The sequence below is a fragment of the Agelaius tricolor genome, unplaced genomic scaffold (assembly GCF_023055355.1).
Source record: "Agelaius tricolor isolate 1412-34295 unplaced genomic scaffold, bAgeTri1.0.p SCAF_14, whole genome shotgun sequence".
NCBI lineage: Eukaryota > Metazoa > Chordata > Aves > Passeriformes > Icteridae > Agelaius > Agelaius tricolor.
The window spans coordinates 17034197-17049002 of record NW_027269274.1 but is presented as its reverse complement, the minus strand read 5'-3'; the positions used below and the strand labels follow the sequence as shown (position 1 = coordinate 17049002).

General features: G+C 59.1%; 3 protein-coding genes across 4 annotated transcripts in view; all 3 read right to left on the bottom strand.

The window, feature by feature from the left end:
* Window positions 1-85: 85 nt before the first annotated feature.
* Window positions 86-2252, bottom strand: AMT (aminomethyltransferase). The gene is made up of 8 exons (XM_071439983.1): window positions 1851-2252; window positions 1695-1775; window positions 1461-1592; window positions 1219-1297; window positions 960-1105; window positions 690-870; window positions 423-578; window positions 86-315 (listed from the first exon to the last, which is right to left on the bottom strand). The coding sequence occupies exons 1-8, from the start codon at window positions 2121-2123 to the stop codon at window positions 137-139; spliced, it is 1227 nt and encodes a 408-aa protein (XP_071296084.1). The 5' UTR covers window positions 2124-2252; the 3' UTR covers window positions 86-136.
* Window positions 2253-2302: 50 nt separating this feature from the next.
* On the bottom strand, window positions 2303-6177 carry NICN1 (nicolin 1, tubulin polyglutamylase complex subunit). The gene is made up of 6 exons (XM_071439985.1): window positions 5968-6177; window positions 5160-5333; window positions 4755-4868; window positions 4319-4390; window positions 2764-2868; window positions 2303-2640 (listed from the first exon to the last, which is right to left on the bottom strand). Exons 1-6 carry the CDS (start codon window positions 6130-6132, stop codon window positions 2599-2601), a joined length of 672 nt encoding a protein of 223 aa, XP_071296086.1. The 5' UTR covers window positions 6133-6177; the 3' UTR covers window positions 2303-2598.
* A 1200-nt stretch (window positions 6178-7377) lies between these two features.
* The window catches only part of DAG1 (dystroglycan 1), a 49915-nt gene continuing 42486 nt past the window's right edge, over window positions 7378-14806 (bottom strand). For both annotated transcript variants that reach the window (XM_071439973.1, XM_071439972.1), the window contains exon 3: window positions 7378-10252. In XM_071439973.1, the coding sequence (XP_071296074.1) occupies window positions 7844-10252 (2409 nt within the window). In that variant the 3' untranslated portion in view covers window positions 7378-7843. The remainder of the gene's footprint in view (window positions 10253-14806) is intronic.

Below are 14806 nucleotides of genomic sequence, written 5' to 3'. Positions count from 1 at the left end.
GTACTGCCAACACCATTAAAGTGCTGTGCCCACCTGCTGCTCCTTGTTTTGGCATTGCCACTGTAACCAGACAGGAGGCCGGGGAAACGGGACAGGGTGTTTATTGGAGGCACTGTGCCCACAGCATGGGCTGGCCTCACTTGGCCATGTAGTACTGGGTGGGCACAAAGGGCATCTTGGTGATGACTGCAGGGTGCTGCTTCTTCCGCACCTCGACAGTGAGCTCGGTGCCAGCCCGGCTGTGCGCTGCCTCCACGTAGCCCATGGCGATGTTCTTGCCCAGGCAGGGCGAGGGACATCCACTGGTCACTGTGCCTGGGATGTGAGGATACAGGGAGGTGAATGGGGCCCGGCCAGCCCCTGTCAATGCCATGGCTCCAGCTCAGGGTCATGCCCGTTCCAGCCCTCCTGCCCCCACCTACCCACAGGCCTGCCTTCGGGGCCCAGGATGGCCATGTGGGGCCGGATGGCGGGTCCCACCGATGTCAGCCCCACACGCCTGCGCCTTGGCTTCTCTTTCACTTGTGCCATGATGACAGCAGCACCAGGGAAGTCCATGGCCACACGCCGGCGCTTCCCTGCAGGGTAGAGATGGGTGAGGTTTGGTGATGCCTGACTGGTCCCCTTGTACCCACTGGGAACACCTTGCTGCTCTGCCTGCCCCAAGGAGGAGGTGGAGGTGGACCTACCCAGAGTCCACATCAGCCCAGCCTCGGCAGGGGTGACAGTCTCATCGATGTCGTTGCCGTAGAGGCAGAGCCCGGCCTCCAGGCGCAGGCTGTCCCTGGCTGCCAGCCCTGCTAGCCACACATCGGGGACACCCAGGAGCTGCTCGGCCAGCTCCACCGCCCGCGCCGCGGGCACCGAGATCTATGGCAGGACACGGGCAGGGTCAGTGGGGCACGGCCTTCCCCTGCCTTGGTACCGCAGTGGGGATGCTGGCACAGTTCCCTGGGTACCTCCACGCCATCCTCGCCGGTGTAACCACAGCGCGTGACCCGGCAGCCCGGCACGCCGAAGACGGTCGTGGAGATGCTATTCATAAAGGAGAGCTTGGCCAGGTCATCCAACAGCCCTGCCTGAAGAACCCGTGCCATGGAGGGACCTGGGGAGGCAGGTGGCTGGAAGTGCCCAGGGAAGGGAGGGAGGTGGGGAGGGCGGTGACATCCACCGGGAGAGGACCCGGAGGAGGGCAGGCCCGTCTGGGGCCCCCACTACCTTGCAGAGCCAGCAGCGCATTGTCTGACACCTCCAGGTGCACGTCACTGCCCGTGGCCTGCAGCTGCGCCGCTCTGTCCTGCCAGGGTGACAGTGGCTGCTAGCACGGGGGCCAGGCCAGTGCCAGCCCCACGCGTGGCCATGGCCACCTCACCCCGTGCAACACCGGTGTCACCAAAAGGCAGAAGGACTCATTCCCGCTGCCTGTCCCCACCTCCCGCGGGGCTCAGGCAGCCCCATACCCTCAAGATGGCCAAGTCCTTGTCAGCACAGGCGGCGTTGGACACCACGTAGAGGTGATCTTCTGACGTGTTTGTGACGATGAGGTCGTCCGTGATGCCGCCCTTCTCGTTGGTGAGCAGCGTCAGCGTGCCCTGCGGGTCACGGCAGCATTGGCAGGCTGCCTGGACCCTCCCAGGGCATCCCGGGCACCTCCGACCCCACCGGATGCCGGGTGCCTGCCCAGTGCCCCCTACCTGTCCTGGCTTCAGCTCGGCGATGTCCCCCACCACCAGGCTCTCCATGAACCTGATGCGATCACGGCCGTACACCAGGGTCTGTAAGGGGCCGGGGGGGTTGTGAGGTGGCGCGACCGCCCCCCTGCTCCAGCCCCCTCATCCCGACCCCGCTACCTGCAGCATATGGGAGACGTCGAAGAGGGAGCAGTGGCGGCGGGTGTGCAGGTGTGACTGGAGGTGGCCCTGCCCGTAGTGCAGCGGAAGGCTCCAGCCGGCGAACGGCACCATCCGCCCGCCGCGGGCCCGGTGCAGGGCATCCAGCGGCGTCTGCTTCAGCCGCTCCTCCCCGGCCCCGGTGCCCCCAGCCCCGGTGCCCCCGGCCCCTCTCCGCGGCGCCGAGCCCGGGGGGCGGCGGGACAGCGCGGCGCGGCAGCCCGCCCGCAGCATCTTCCTCTTCCTCCTCCCTCCCGGCACGGCTCGGACCGGCCCCGGGGCGCCTGGGACATGGAGTCCGCCCGGCCCTGGCCCCGGCCCCCGCCCCCGGCCCGGCCCGCCCTCGGCACCGCCTCCCCGGGGCTGCCGGCACGGCCACCCCCATCCCCCAGAGACAGGCGGGCACAGGCAGGGCCAACGTAGCAGCTTTTAGTGGTGACCCCTCCAGCACCCCCGCACCCCTCGGTCCCCCCGCACCCCCTTGCAGTGTCCGGGCTCTGCCCACGGGACAGGAGAGGCTCCCAGGGGTCTCTGGAGTGGCAGCGCTGCCCCTCGCTGCTGGGCAGAGCAGAGGGAGTCAGGGAAGGGGCGCAGGGAGGGCTTGGGAGCCCCGCGGGGTCAATGGCCGAGGCGGGAATGCAGGAGTCCACTCAGGCCCCGGGAGCATGGAAGGGGCACTTCTCCCCAGCTGGCACCAGCACCAGCAGGCTCAGGTGTAGGAAAGCAGGTTGACATCGTAGCAGCCATCCACCTGGGAAAGAGAGCGACTGTCAGAGTCTGCACAGCACTGCTGGGATGCTCCAGCCCCTCTGGGAGGGCTCCTGAGCCATGTGGCAAGGCCAGGGTCCCTGTCAGCAGGGTGGTGGGGACTCACGTCGAAGCGCCCGATGCGGGCAGCTGCCTGGCGAGCCCGGATCACCTCTGTCAGCACCCACATTTGCTGGACCTCTGACGACACCTTCTCCGGATCAGGGAGCTCCTGGAAAGAAGTGGGCACAATGCTGTGGAGCAGGGATGGCCCGGATGGGCTGGATGATCCCAGGTTTGGGCAGTGGTGTGGCTGGATGGCTTTGCCTCCCAGGGAGCCAGGCACGTGATGGTGCCCACATTCCTGACCTGCTGGTGGTTTCCCAACATGAGGTGAGCAGGGCCCCTCTCTAGGAAAACAAACCACTGGGGACATGGGTGAGTGACCCTGATCTCTGGGCACTGTGGTGCCAACACAGCCCACCTCTGCTGGAAGGTGGCCAGGATGAGGACAGAAAGCTGATTGCTGGCTAATCATTAAAAACCTAATCACGCAGTCCAGAGTTTCCCAACAGCCTCACTATGCAACGCTCCCTGGGCTTGGTGCAGAATCCTGGGCACACAGGCTGGCTCACCCCAGGGACCTTTAGCCAGGTGGGATGTGTGGGCTCAGCAGCAGCTCTCCTGGCTGAGGCACAACTCCCATGGGGGCACAGCTCTGTCACACTGGGCTGAGGGGTGCCTCGTGGTGATGTTGGGAAGAGCCAACCTCAGGGCAACCTCTGGCATCTGCCCCGGATACTCCTTGCCAAGGGGAACGTGATCCAAGCAATCAGCAAGGGAACTGGGGTGCCCCCCCAAACTGTCACACAGCTGGGCAAGGATTGGGAACAGCAGGCTCACTGCTGGTGCAGTGTGAGCACCGTAGCATGGAAGCCCAGTAGCAGAACTGCCCCAGCAGGTGTGGGCTGTGTGCCACCCTCCTGCAGGCAGCACCTCCAGTTGATTCAGCAGGTTCCCATGGGCGAGCCAGCTCCCATCCTGGCCCTGCTCTGCCCGGACTTTGCCACCAAAGTCCACCATCTGCCAGGCAGATGTGGCTGGCAATCTGTAAACACGTGCCGTGGCTGTGATGCCCCTCTGCCCACGTGCTATCCTGGCTGGGCAATGTGTTCCCCAGAGCACACCCTCTGCACAGTACTGGGAACCAGCCCTGTCCCCACACATCCCACCCATCCTGAGCGATGCTGTGCACCCACTACTCCCACAGTGATGTCCTTGTCCCTGTTCCCACACATCCCACCTGCCACTGCACCATGCTGTGCACCCACTGCTCCCACGGGGATGTTCTTGTTCCTGTCCCATCCCATTGCATCCCACCCATCGGCTGAGGGGCACTGTGCACCCACCTCTCCCTTGGTGATGTTCCTATCCCCAGACTAGAGGGCAAATAGACTCAAGTGTCACCTCAAATAGCACATCCCCACGGAGATATTTTTCTTCTTAGTACTGCAAACTACTTCCAGCACAAGGCGGGTTATTTCAGGGCTCCACAGCTATTCCTGGTGAAAGCCTGGAGCCAACAAGGCAGGCTTGGGCCTGGCAGCCTCCTGATGGATGCTCATGGCTGTCACCCCACAGAAGTCCCTCCTTCCCCCAGTACCTCAGCAGTGATTACTCACCCCGTGCAGGCTGGCTGGCTGCTCCGGAGGGGTCAGCTGGGAGAGCCAGGAGGGAAAATCCTTCTGAGGACTCTGAAACAGATCCAGAGGGTCACACAGGGTGTTCCCAACCCTATCTCCATCCTTTACACCAGGCAGCGTGCTGAGGCTTAGAGCCTACTCCTACTGATACTGCTTTGAAGTGTCACTTTTCTATCCTTGAAGAGAATTTTGTAGGGAATTCTGTGTTTTGAGTGGCTGTCGGAGCAGTCCCTTCCCAGCACCACTTGAGCACAAGTGGATCCCAAGTGCCCCAGCAAAGGACAAAGACTTGGAGCCACATCCCTGTGTGTGCTCCCCAGAGCTGTAGGGGGAAATGCAGGTACAGAGCAGGACAGTGGCTTGTCCAGGCCCCCTGCCCATGCCTGGCAGTGGAGCAGCTCTGGCACGTGCTCACCTTCTGTCCAGGGGGGAAAATCTGCAGGTCCTCGATGGTAAAGTGGAGCCAGACTGGGGAGGGCTGTCGCAGGATGAACCGCATTGCTGTCACCTGGTCCACGTCACACAGCATCTGCAGGGCAAGGGCCAGCGAGTGTAACCACAGGGGCTGGCACTGACTGGGGGCAGCTTTTGGGGTATCCTCCCAAAACCCCCAACCCACCCCAGATGGAAGAAGCCCAAGGGAAGCATCATCCTGCGAGGGCTGGCTGGGCTGAGCAGGGCACAGGGACTCTGGCAGCCATGGGGCTCAGTGGGACAAGGGCACCAGACCCCTGGAGCAGGAGCCATCCTGGGGTGTGGGCAAAGAGGGGTGAGCCCCAGAGCTGGGGGTGATGCCATGGGCCCATCCGGCCATGCTGACCTGGTGCCGGTGGAGGCAGAAGTAGTCCTGGGAGCCCTCCTCGGTGTGCGGGCAAGGCATCAGGCACAGGTCCCGCAGGCAGGTCATCCAGCGCCGGGAGCCGCCGGGGCCGAGCCGCTGCACCCGCACGCTCAGGAACGCCGTGTAGAAGTTCCTGAACACGATCTCCTGCACCTGTGGGACGGGCGACCTCAGCCCCACAACGGCATCCCTCCATACCTGCACCGGCATCCCCGCCCCGATCCCGATCCCAGCATCCTCCCCATACCGACCCCCAGCATCCTCCCCCCAGTACTGGGACGGGCACCGGCAATCCCCCTCGCACAGCGGGATCGGCATGCCCCCGTACCCGCACCAGCACAGCCCCGTATCGGGACCGGCACGGGCATCCCCCACTCTGCTAGGACGGGCACTGCATCCCCAGCATCCCGCCCAGCATCGCTAAGGGAGGTACTCCAGCACCGGCATCCACCCGTTACCGGCATCCCCTCCGCGCCGGGACCGCGCCTCACGTCTTCCCCATACCGCCCACGACATCCCTTCTGCCCTGGAACCACCCCCGGCTTCTCCCCATGCCGACACCGGCATCCCCACTCACCCCGCCCCGCCGCTGCCCCCGGCATCCCCCGTCCTGCCCCGGGACCGACACCGCACCCGGCCCCGCGCCGTCCCCGGCACGGCCCCTGACTACCTCCGGGACCACCCCAGCACAACCCCCGTCGGTACCGCCCCCGGCATCCCCCCGTGACTCCACGGGACCACCCCGGTACCCCCCCGCCGGTACCGCGGAGGGCGCGGCCGCACTCACATCGGCGGCAGCGCCGCGGGGGAAGCGGAGGTCGATGACGGCGACGCCGGGCCGTGCGGGCTCGGCCCCCCCGGCCAGCTGGAGGGGGGCGGCGGGGCGGGGGGCGCAGGGCAGCGGGGAGCGGCCCGGCCCGGCGGGCGGACCCGGCCCCGCCGCTCCCGACATGGCGGCGCCGCGCGGCCGCCGCTCCGGGGCGGGGCCGGCCGGGCGATGGCGTCACCGCCCGCGGCCGCCGACAGGGGGCGCCCCCGCCCCGCCGCCGGCCCGGGGCGGCCCCGCCGCGAAGGGAACGGGAGAGCGGGAACGGGGGCGGGAACGGGGGCGGGAACGGGGGCGGGGCCGCGCTGGCTCCGGGCATCCCCTGCACCGGGGCCACCCCAGCGCCTCCCCAGACCGGCACCGGCATCCCCGGGCGGGTTTATTTTTCTCTCGGCCCCGCGGCGCCGAGACCGGAGCTGGGGGTTGAGCATCCCCCCCCGCTGCCCTCCCGGGGCCACCCCGGTACCCGGGCGGCGCCGTCCCGGAGTGAAGCGGCGGGTCCGGCCCCGGTGTGCGGGGTCAGCCCTCCACCCGGGGCGCACACAGGCAAAGCCCGGCTGGAGATGCCGGGGCTCGGAGCAGAGGGGATGGGGACGGTACCGGTACCGTGGCGGGTCCCCCGGGGCCGGCCCGAGGGGGCTGAGCCCGTACAAACTGCTGGCAGCCGCACACCGGTTTTTAAGTCTTTTTTTTTTAATAAAACAATCGGAGTCTGTATCAAAAATTTAGTAAAAAATTAGATTTGAGAGTTCACCGATTTTTTTTTTTAACTATTAACTATTCCTGGCGCTCTTTTTTTCTTTTCTTTTTCTTTTTATTATTTTTTTAAACTTTTTTAGCTTTTCCAACAGTGTCCAGGCTGGAGGGCCAGCGTGAGGCCAGCGAGGCCATTCCTGCACAGTCCCAAGGAGCAGCCGGGACAGAGAACACACCCTACTCTCATCAAAACACCCCATGGGGAGGGGGTTTTGCTTCAGATCGCCCTCCCCAACCCTGGCGCTCGCTGGGAAGCAGAGAAGTTGGTTGTGGCACAGGGCTCAGCTCATCCTTCCGTGAGCATTCCCCAGCACAGCGATGCACCCCCTGCTCAGCCATGGGCACCCCAGGCCAGGCTGACCCAACTCATGATTATTTTATGATGCGTGAGAAAGATAGGATTTCTTTGATTAAAAATAAAATAAAAATTATAAAAGAATCAAACCCCAAACCAAGAAGCTGATCCACCCCAAGAGGAGGAGGAGGGGCTGGCTGGCCCCCCTGACCAGCCCATGGAGCTCGCCTGCAGCACAGCACTGCCCTTCCCCTCCCCAAAAACTACACATCCCAGTTTAGGTAAACAGCAGATTAAATGTAAAAACTTAAACCATCGACTTCAGAAAGTCCCTTGAATTTAATTATTTTTAGGCTACCTTTCATGTTACGTCCTGTAGCTAGACACACGTGAATAGAAAAAACAGTACAGTTAGTGTTAAAGGCAAACAGCGGAGACTCAGAGTGCTACCCCAGTGCTGCCTGCTCCTCCCGACCCGGCCCGACCCGTCCCGACCCCCCTCCCTGCCCACCGCCCGGCCCCGGCCGAAGCCCAGCCGCCGGGAAGGCGTCTTTGAGCCGAGAATTTTTTTCTATGAATAAAATAAAACCAAAGCTTGTTAGGCAAAAATAAAACAAGTGTCCCCCCGAGTCCCGCGAGCGCTGCGGTGCGGCGGGCGCAGCCGGGGAGAGCCTGCTGGGGAGCGGGCTGGGCTTTCGTGTTCCCGGCTGGCGAGGGGGCTGCCGGCCCACAGACAGCACCGGTGTGGAGCTGGAGGCCCCTTCTCCCCCGAGAGCCTCCTGTTTGTTAAGGGGGCACGTAGGGCGGTGGGGACCTGTACGGGGTCATGTTCTTCGGGCGGGAGCCTTTCCCCTCCATGGGTGCAGTGAAGGGGGGGGGAGGCTGGTAGGGCGGCGCGTTGGGGTCCTCGTCCCGCAGCGGAGTGTACTCCCCGATGGTGTCCTGGTTCAGCGGCGTGGTCTCCGGCATGCTCTGGTTGGGGTACTCTGGAGGGGGCAGTGGGGCTTTCTCCTCCTGGAGGATGAGGGGCATGCTGGAGGACGGTGGGGGCTTGGAGTCGTCCAGCTCGTCGGCGAAGATGATGGGCACGCCTTTCTTTATGAAGGTGGCCTGGTCTTCGATGGTCAGCTTGCCTTTCCTCTTCTTGCGGTAGCAGATCATGGCAATGATGCCGGCCACGAGGAGGATGGCGGCCACCACCACGGCAGGGATGACGGTGTGCAGGTACACATCGTCCTCGCTGCTCTTCTCGGGGTCTTTGCCTGCTGCCACCGTTGGCGTGGCCTCTGAGATCACCCTGCCGTCCTTGGTCACGGGGATAAACTGGATGTGCCTGCAGCTGCCGGAACCAACCACAGACACATTCAGAGGCTTGAACTCAGGCTGCAGGACATTGGAGAAAGCTGGGCTCGGCCTGCCGGAGTCATCTGCAATTTTTTTGCTCAAAGTCCGGATCTGCTCCCGAGGGCAAGGCTCCAGGGGCAGTGTGTTGTTGGTCCACTCCACTACGATGGAGCCTTTGGCGATGTCCTGCACCGTGATTGTGCTGCTGTTCCTGTCGCCAAATGCCAGAGCCAGCTTCTTCACCAGCATGATCTTCTTATGGATGTCATTCACCACTGCATTATGGTCCCCTTCCAGCCTGGCCTTGAACTTCACCGGAGACTTGTCCCCATGAGGGCGTTTGTGGACATGGATTTCAAAGGCATCCACGGCAAAAAGCCCGCCCTTGTCGGTGGCATACATGAAGTACTCGTGCTTCCCAATGTGGTTGTGGTCTGGCATGCCATACATGAGCTGGCTGGTGCTGTTGAACTGCACCCATGAATTCTCCTCGATCATCTGCTGCTCCTTCAGTTTCAAGGTCAGCTGCAGCTTGTCAGTGGTGGTGTCCTCCTTGTCGTAGAAGGTATCTGACGGTATCTTAACCTCGAAGTAGGTGCCCTCCCACGCATCCACCCTGTCGATGTGGTTTGTCAGCTTGGGTGGCTCGTTGGGCTCCCAGGGCCGGGGCAGCCCGCTGGCGGTGGTGCGCACGCGGGACGGCGGAGAGGCCGTTGTCAGCTTGGAGATGGGCGATCTGGTTGTGCTGGGGGGCTTTGTTGGACGGGGCGTTTTGGGCCTGCGAGTGGGCCTTCGTGTTATTGCCGTGGAGGAATCTGTCGTGGACGGTGTGGCTGGCTTCAGGGTGGAGACTCTCGGCTTCTTGGTGGTAGTTGAGGGCGGTGTGATCACTGCTGTGGGCTCTACGTACCCAGGCATGGTGGGGCGAATCGGCACGGTGGCAGTGCCCGTGCCTTCTGCTACCCTGGTTGGCTGGATTGGCCCCAGCGTGGGCGTCTGCACAATGGGGCCTCTGGTTCTGATGGTGACCGTTGGCTTCCTCGGCAGGGGAATGGGCTCCCGGACAGGGGGTGCCGTTGTCTCTGTGGGAGGGGCGATGGCGGGCGACGTTGGGGTGGGGACAATCCTGGTGGGTGGCTCTTGTGCGGCAGTGGTGGGCGGCCCGATGGCAGTCAAAGGCGTGGGGGTGGCGTTGATCTGCCGCCGCATCCTCTTTGGCAGGTGAGGTTTCTTGTTAGCAATGTGCCAGCCAACAACCGGGTAGCCAAGGCGGGCAGACATGGTTCCTTCCTTCGCTGGAGCCTCCACCTTGCTGATGTTGGGGACGCTGTTTTGGCTCAGGGAACATCCCAGTTTCCACGAGAGTAAGGCCCCGTTTTCCACCACCTTCTTTGCATTTCCTGGTCCAGCCATGAAGGCCGACATGTCAAAGAGTCTGTTATTTACAACAGGAACCAACTTCATGTTGTGAAGTTCCACCTCTGAAAAGCTCCTCATTCTGTTTAAGAGTTCAATCCTCTGCTTTGGTGTCATTTTTGTTAAGTCGGCATCCAAAATGACAGTCAGGATGGTGACTGGCTCTTCTGAGCCACACACGAAGGGCGCTGTGTCACTCGTGTCCTGGACGGCCGCTCGCACCGACTGAGGCTCGTTGTGGTCCTCCTGGTGGACCTCCACGGAGAAGACGTTCGTGGTCTGTGGGACATAGCTCCCATTGGGGAAGGGCTGCAGAGTGGTCACCGAGATGTAGTGGACACCCTTGTCTGTGTCAAGGGGCAGCCCTTCCAGGGAGCTGCTCTCCGCATTCCAGTGCAACCAAGAAGGCAAGGAGTCCTTCCCAGCTTCGGAGATCTACCAAACAAACAAACAAACAAAAAGGCTTTTAGAAGCACAGCACGAGGACAGGTTCTATCAGCAGTAACGCTTCATTTCAAGGATTAAAGGAAAAAATCTGAAGTGTAACAACTGGGGAAGGAACATCCTGGCCAGAGCACGGCAGCCGTTGCCTCCTCCTCCACATGTTGGCAAGGATGAACTCTGCAGGGTGCACCAGACCCAAAGGGCTTAAGGAGCCACAAGAGGTCATAAAGTCCCACAAGGCCCCCTGGCCTGCAAGTGCTCCAACACTTGCTGTGCAACTGCCAAGCACAAGTGGTTCATTTTCTCTGAGGGCAGACGGGGAGTTTACGTCATGGGGACAGTGACAAAGCTGAGGGTGAAGTTATGCTGTTCAGCAGAGCTGATCTAACAACTGCCCTCTTCCCACTCCTTCCTCTCCCAGCTTGGCCATCTTGCTTCTTTCCTCACCCCATCACACCCTGCCCACCCTACACACATCAAGTTCAGCAGAACATGTATTTTTTTCCACTTATTTTCAGCTTGTCCCACTGTCCCCAGAGCCAGGATGACCCAGAGGGGCCAGAGCTGGCTAACTATGGTTCTGAGTCCCTGGCCTGGCTGGAGCACACCAGCTCTAAACAAGCAGCAGGAAATCCTGAGAGCTACCTGATGTTGTCCTGCTCTGCCAGAAGAAGAACAGCAGCTGAGGATAAAGGAAGGGAGCAGACCCAGTGTAATGGCCCGTGTGGGCAGGCAGGGATGTGGCACATGGGCTGAGGACTTGCTGGACATCACACAGGACAGCATGCCAGCCTGGCTTCACCCCCAGGCCAGCTAAAAATGAAGGATTTCACTTTCAGTAATAATTTGCTGCTGCAAGGGAAGGCTCTGTCTCAGAACACAGGCACCTCAGGACTCCAGCACACCCTTTACTACCTCCTCCAGCCCGCGGGACTCTGTCTCCTGCCCTGGATTGTAGCTGAGGTGAGTGCAAACTCCCAAGCTCCCCCAGCTCCCAGCCGACACTGTCTGCTCTACACAGCGGAGCCAGAGCCGCTCGGTGTGTGCTGGAAGGGGTGAGGCTGCCAGCTCGGTGGGCTGTGACATTTCCCGGGGCTGTAGGTACTCCAGAGTGAGTAACCTGAGCTTCATCACCTCCCAGGCCCGGAGGCGTTTGGCAAGTGCACCAGCTGGGCTTTCCAGAACTCCACGAGGCATCTCCGCTTGCCACTCAGAGCAAACAGGATGCTTTGGGGCTCATGGAGACACATTTAGCAGCCTGGTCCAGGGTCTGGGCTCACTGCAGTCCAACAGAGAGCCAGGCTCTAGCTCTCTTCCTGAAAGGGTGCTTTGGTTCTCTGCAGTTCTGTGAGGCTTATACATATTTCATAATTTACCCAAATGCAAAGCTGGGAGAGGAGCTTTGCAAGGAAACCTGCCTGGCAGGAGCATTCCTGCATCCAGCAGCAGGTGCAGAGCCAGGGCTGGACTGCCACACTGCAGGTCCTGCTGGGGAAAGCCCCTGGATGGACAAGGAAGGATGCCTGATGCTGCAGGGCTGGGCACGCTGTGAGTCCTGGGTGCAGGCAGGATCCAGGCAGCACGTGGGGCTCACCCCCACGCTGTGGGTTTCAGCACACTGAAGGGTCTGGATGCACAGCTCTGCCAGAATAACGCAGGACCCAAAAGTCTTTTGGCAAGAGCAACACAACAAAGCTTTTGTGCAAGAGCTGCAGAGGGTTTCAGCCAGCCTGGACAAGCTGGAGAGCACATCATGAGCCACATGCTGGGCACAGCTTATAGAGCAGAGTTTAAAGCTCTCAGCACAGCTTTAGTTAACTCCTCACCAGCAATATCCCAGAGCACAGAATTCAGATTCCTGCTTACACCAGCTGGAGGAAGCTGTCCCAAGGGCCCTGTACCTCAATATAGGCCACCATGCACCAACATGTGAGCATCCTTCCCCTGGCTTTGCTGGGTACCCACGTGTCTGGCAGAGGACAGGGCGTTTTGGCAGGGCTGTGGCTGCATTCACTCCTCCTCCACTGCAAGAACAGGAGCTGCTTTTAGCCCAGACATCCCAAAGGAAAGGCAGCCCTTCACCTGAGCTGGGCACAGGGAGCCAAGCCTCGCTCCTGCAGGAACAAAGGAACAAATTGTCCTTCCTTGGCATTTCTTCTTCCAAAAGAGAACAAAGGCAGGGTCTGCTCCTGCCCAGCCAGAAGCACTGACCTGCCCCCATCTTCCTTTAACAAAGTGTCATTTCATCACACCCTCTAAAAACTGAGATGCCAGGACAATGCTCAGTGCAATAAAGCATTTACAGTAGCAGGAGCTGGATGGTTCCATTCTTTATCCTCTTGTGCCAAAATTAGCCACTAACCTGCCCACTGTGGAGGAGGGCTGGGCTGGGCACACATAAGGAACAGAAACATAGGGAGCCAGGACAAAGCCACAGCATTATTGAGGCTTACACAATCAAGAAGAATAAAAACTTTAATAGTGAGTGGTTAAATTCACTCTGAGTGTGTAATTTTAGGCTACATTTGGAACAAATCTTCCCCTTCTGTGCACTCTGCAAAAGCCCTTAATTACAGGATCACACACTCCACAGAGCTTTCCTGAGAGTGGGAGTTTTCTGCTGCTGCCTCCTCCCTGGGCACTGCCATGACTTGAGCAGAAGACCTACAAGCAGCAGTATTTTACCCAGTCTCATGCCACAAGGTGATTCTTCCTTTGGACATCTCTGCTCCTACTTCTGAGCCAAACTCACTTCAGAGAGGTGCCTGACCCCACACGCAGATATGATGGTGAGGGAGGCACAGGCCAATCTGAGTATTTCCTGCTTGGAAAACCATTTTTAACCTACAGTTCACATGTAGGGCCCATGCTAGAAAAGGAAACTGCAGCCAGACAGATTCACACCAAAAACTAGGCTCTCCTGAAAAACCAAAACAGGCCAAGCAATCACTGACTGGGATGACTTGTTCTAGCAGGGATGCGACAGTTGCAAAACATTTATAAACCCACTTAAACTTGATTTAAAAAGAGCTGAGCTAGTTCAGCTGTATTCAGCCTGTGAGGAGATGTGGACTGTTTCTAAAGGCTCTGCAAGAGATGATTAAGAAAATCAAATTTATGTGGATTACTCCTATGAAGCCTGTGCCTCCCCTGGGAAATCTTCGAGAAGGCAACAAGTCACAAGCATTCGATGTCTCTGCACTGCTTTAAACACAGCTACTGACCTGATAGCAGAAATCATCCATGTTCATGTGACAGAGGAAGAGCCCAGAAAGATTAGAGTAGATAAATAAAGTTGTTAGCATGATGGATAAAAATACTTGCTCCTAAACAAATGCTGACCAGCCTTGGCGTGGGTCTGTCCTGTCCATGTCACTGCTGCATTTGCAGTGGTGCAAACTGTGAGGAGGGAGACCTGAACTCTGTTCCAGCAATGTTTCCTTCAAATATTGCTTCAAAGGGTATTTGTTAAGGCTACACATAGTTAATGATTTGGGATCTCTAGTTTTCATGTTAAAAGTTTTCCACTTTTCTATGTATGCAATAAGTATCAGCCTTAAGCCCTGCCATTTCCCTCGAGGGGTCTGGTTTCAAAATAACTCTTCCATTGCCCAAGTTTAAAAAAAAAGGCTGTCTTTGTTATCCCATTATTTGAGACAATTGTAAATGAATGCTTATTGGCTAAAGATTACACAAGCCTAGCAGTGTATCAAAGACCATTAAAAAATAAGCCATGATTGTGATTTAAAATACATACAGTGAGTGGTCTGGCTGGTTTTGAAGACCTTGTTCACAAAATCCTTTCAGATAGACATGGCCTGTTATTTTTAGGCCAGCCAAGAGCAGTCAGCTCATGAAAGAAGATAGCTCAGTTTGACTTGTTTTTTTAAACTTGGATCCTAAAGCCCTGTAGCCAACAAGACAAAGATAAGCAAAGGAGCAGTGAGCAAAACTGTTGCCTCGAGGGAATTCAGTCAAAAACTGCATTCTTACTTACAAGAGTGCCCTTTAATCCTCCAGGTATTTAGTCGTTCTCCTGATGAATCCCCTGAAAATGAGACAACGAGCCCTTTGCCAGGAGACAGGAACCATAGGATCCTGCCACAGGTCTCCACTATGGCACACCACTATGAAATCTTCCCAGTCCTGGAAGTACCCAGTGGGATCTCCCCTGTCTGTGCTGACAGACCTTCACACAGGCAGCAGCAGCAGCTGGGACTCAGCTCCTTTCAAATGAGTCCTAAAAACCCCCTGAGGACTGCTTTTGGGCAGAGTCAGCATGGACAGTCCTGCAGCTCTGCCAGATCTCCCACTGTCCCCTTCCCCTCCCTGTGTCCAGCAGCTGCTGAGAGACAGACCCTGTGCCAGAGTTTTATCTGGGGTGTAATTACTGATGGCAATTTACTGTAGCCAGACTCCCTCAGCATCACCCCAACACACATGGCCAGCAATGAGGAATATCCCAGCTGGGCCCTCCAGAAGGTGAGCTGAGCTGAGCTGTGCCCAACTGACTGACCCAGCCAGTGTCACACCAAGTCTGCAGGC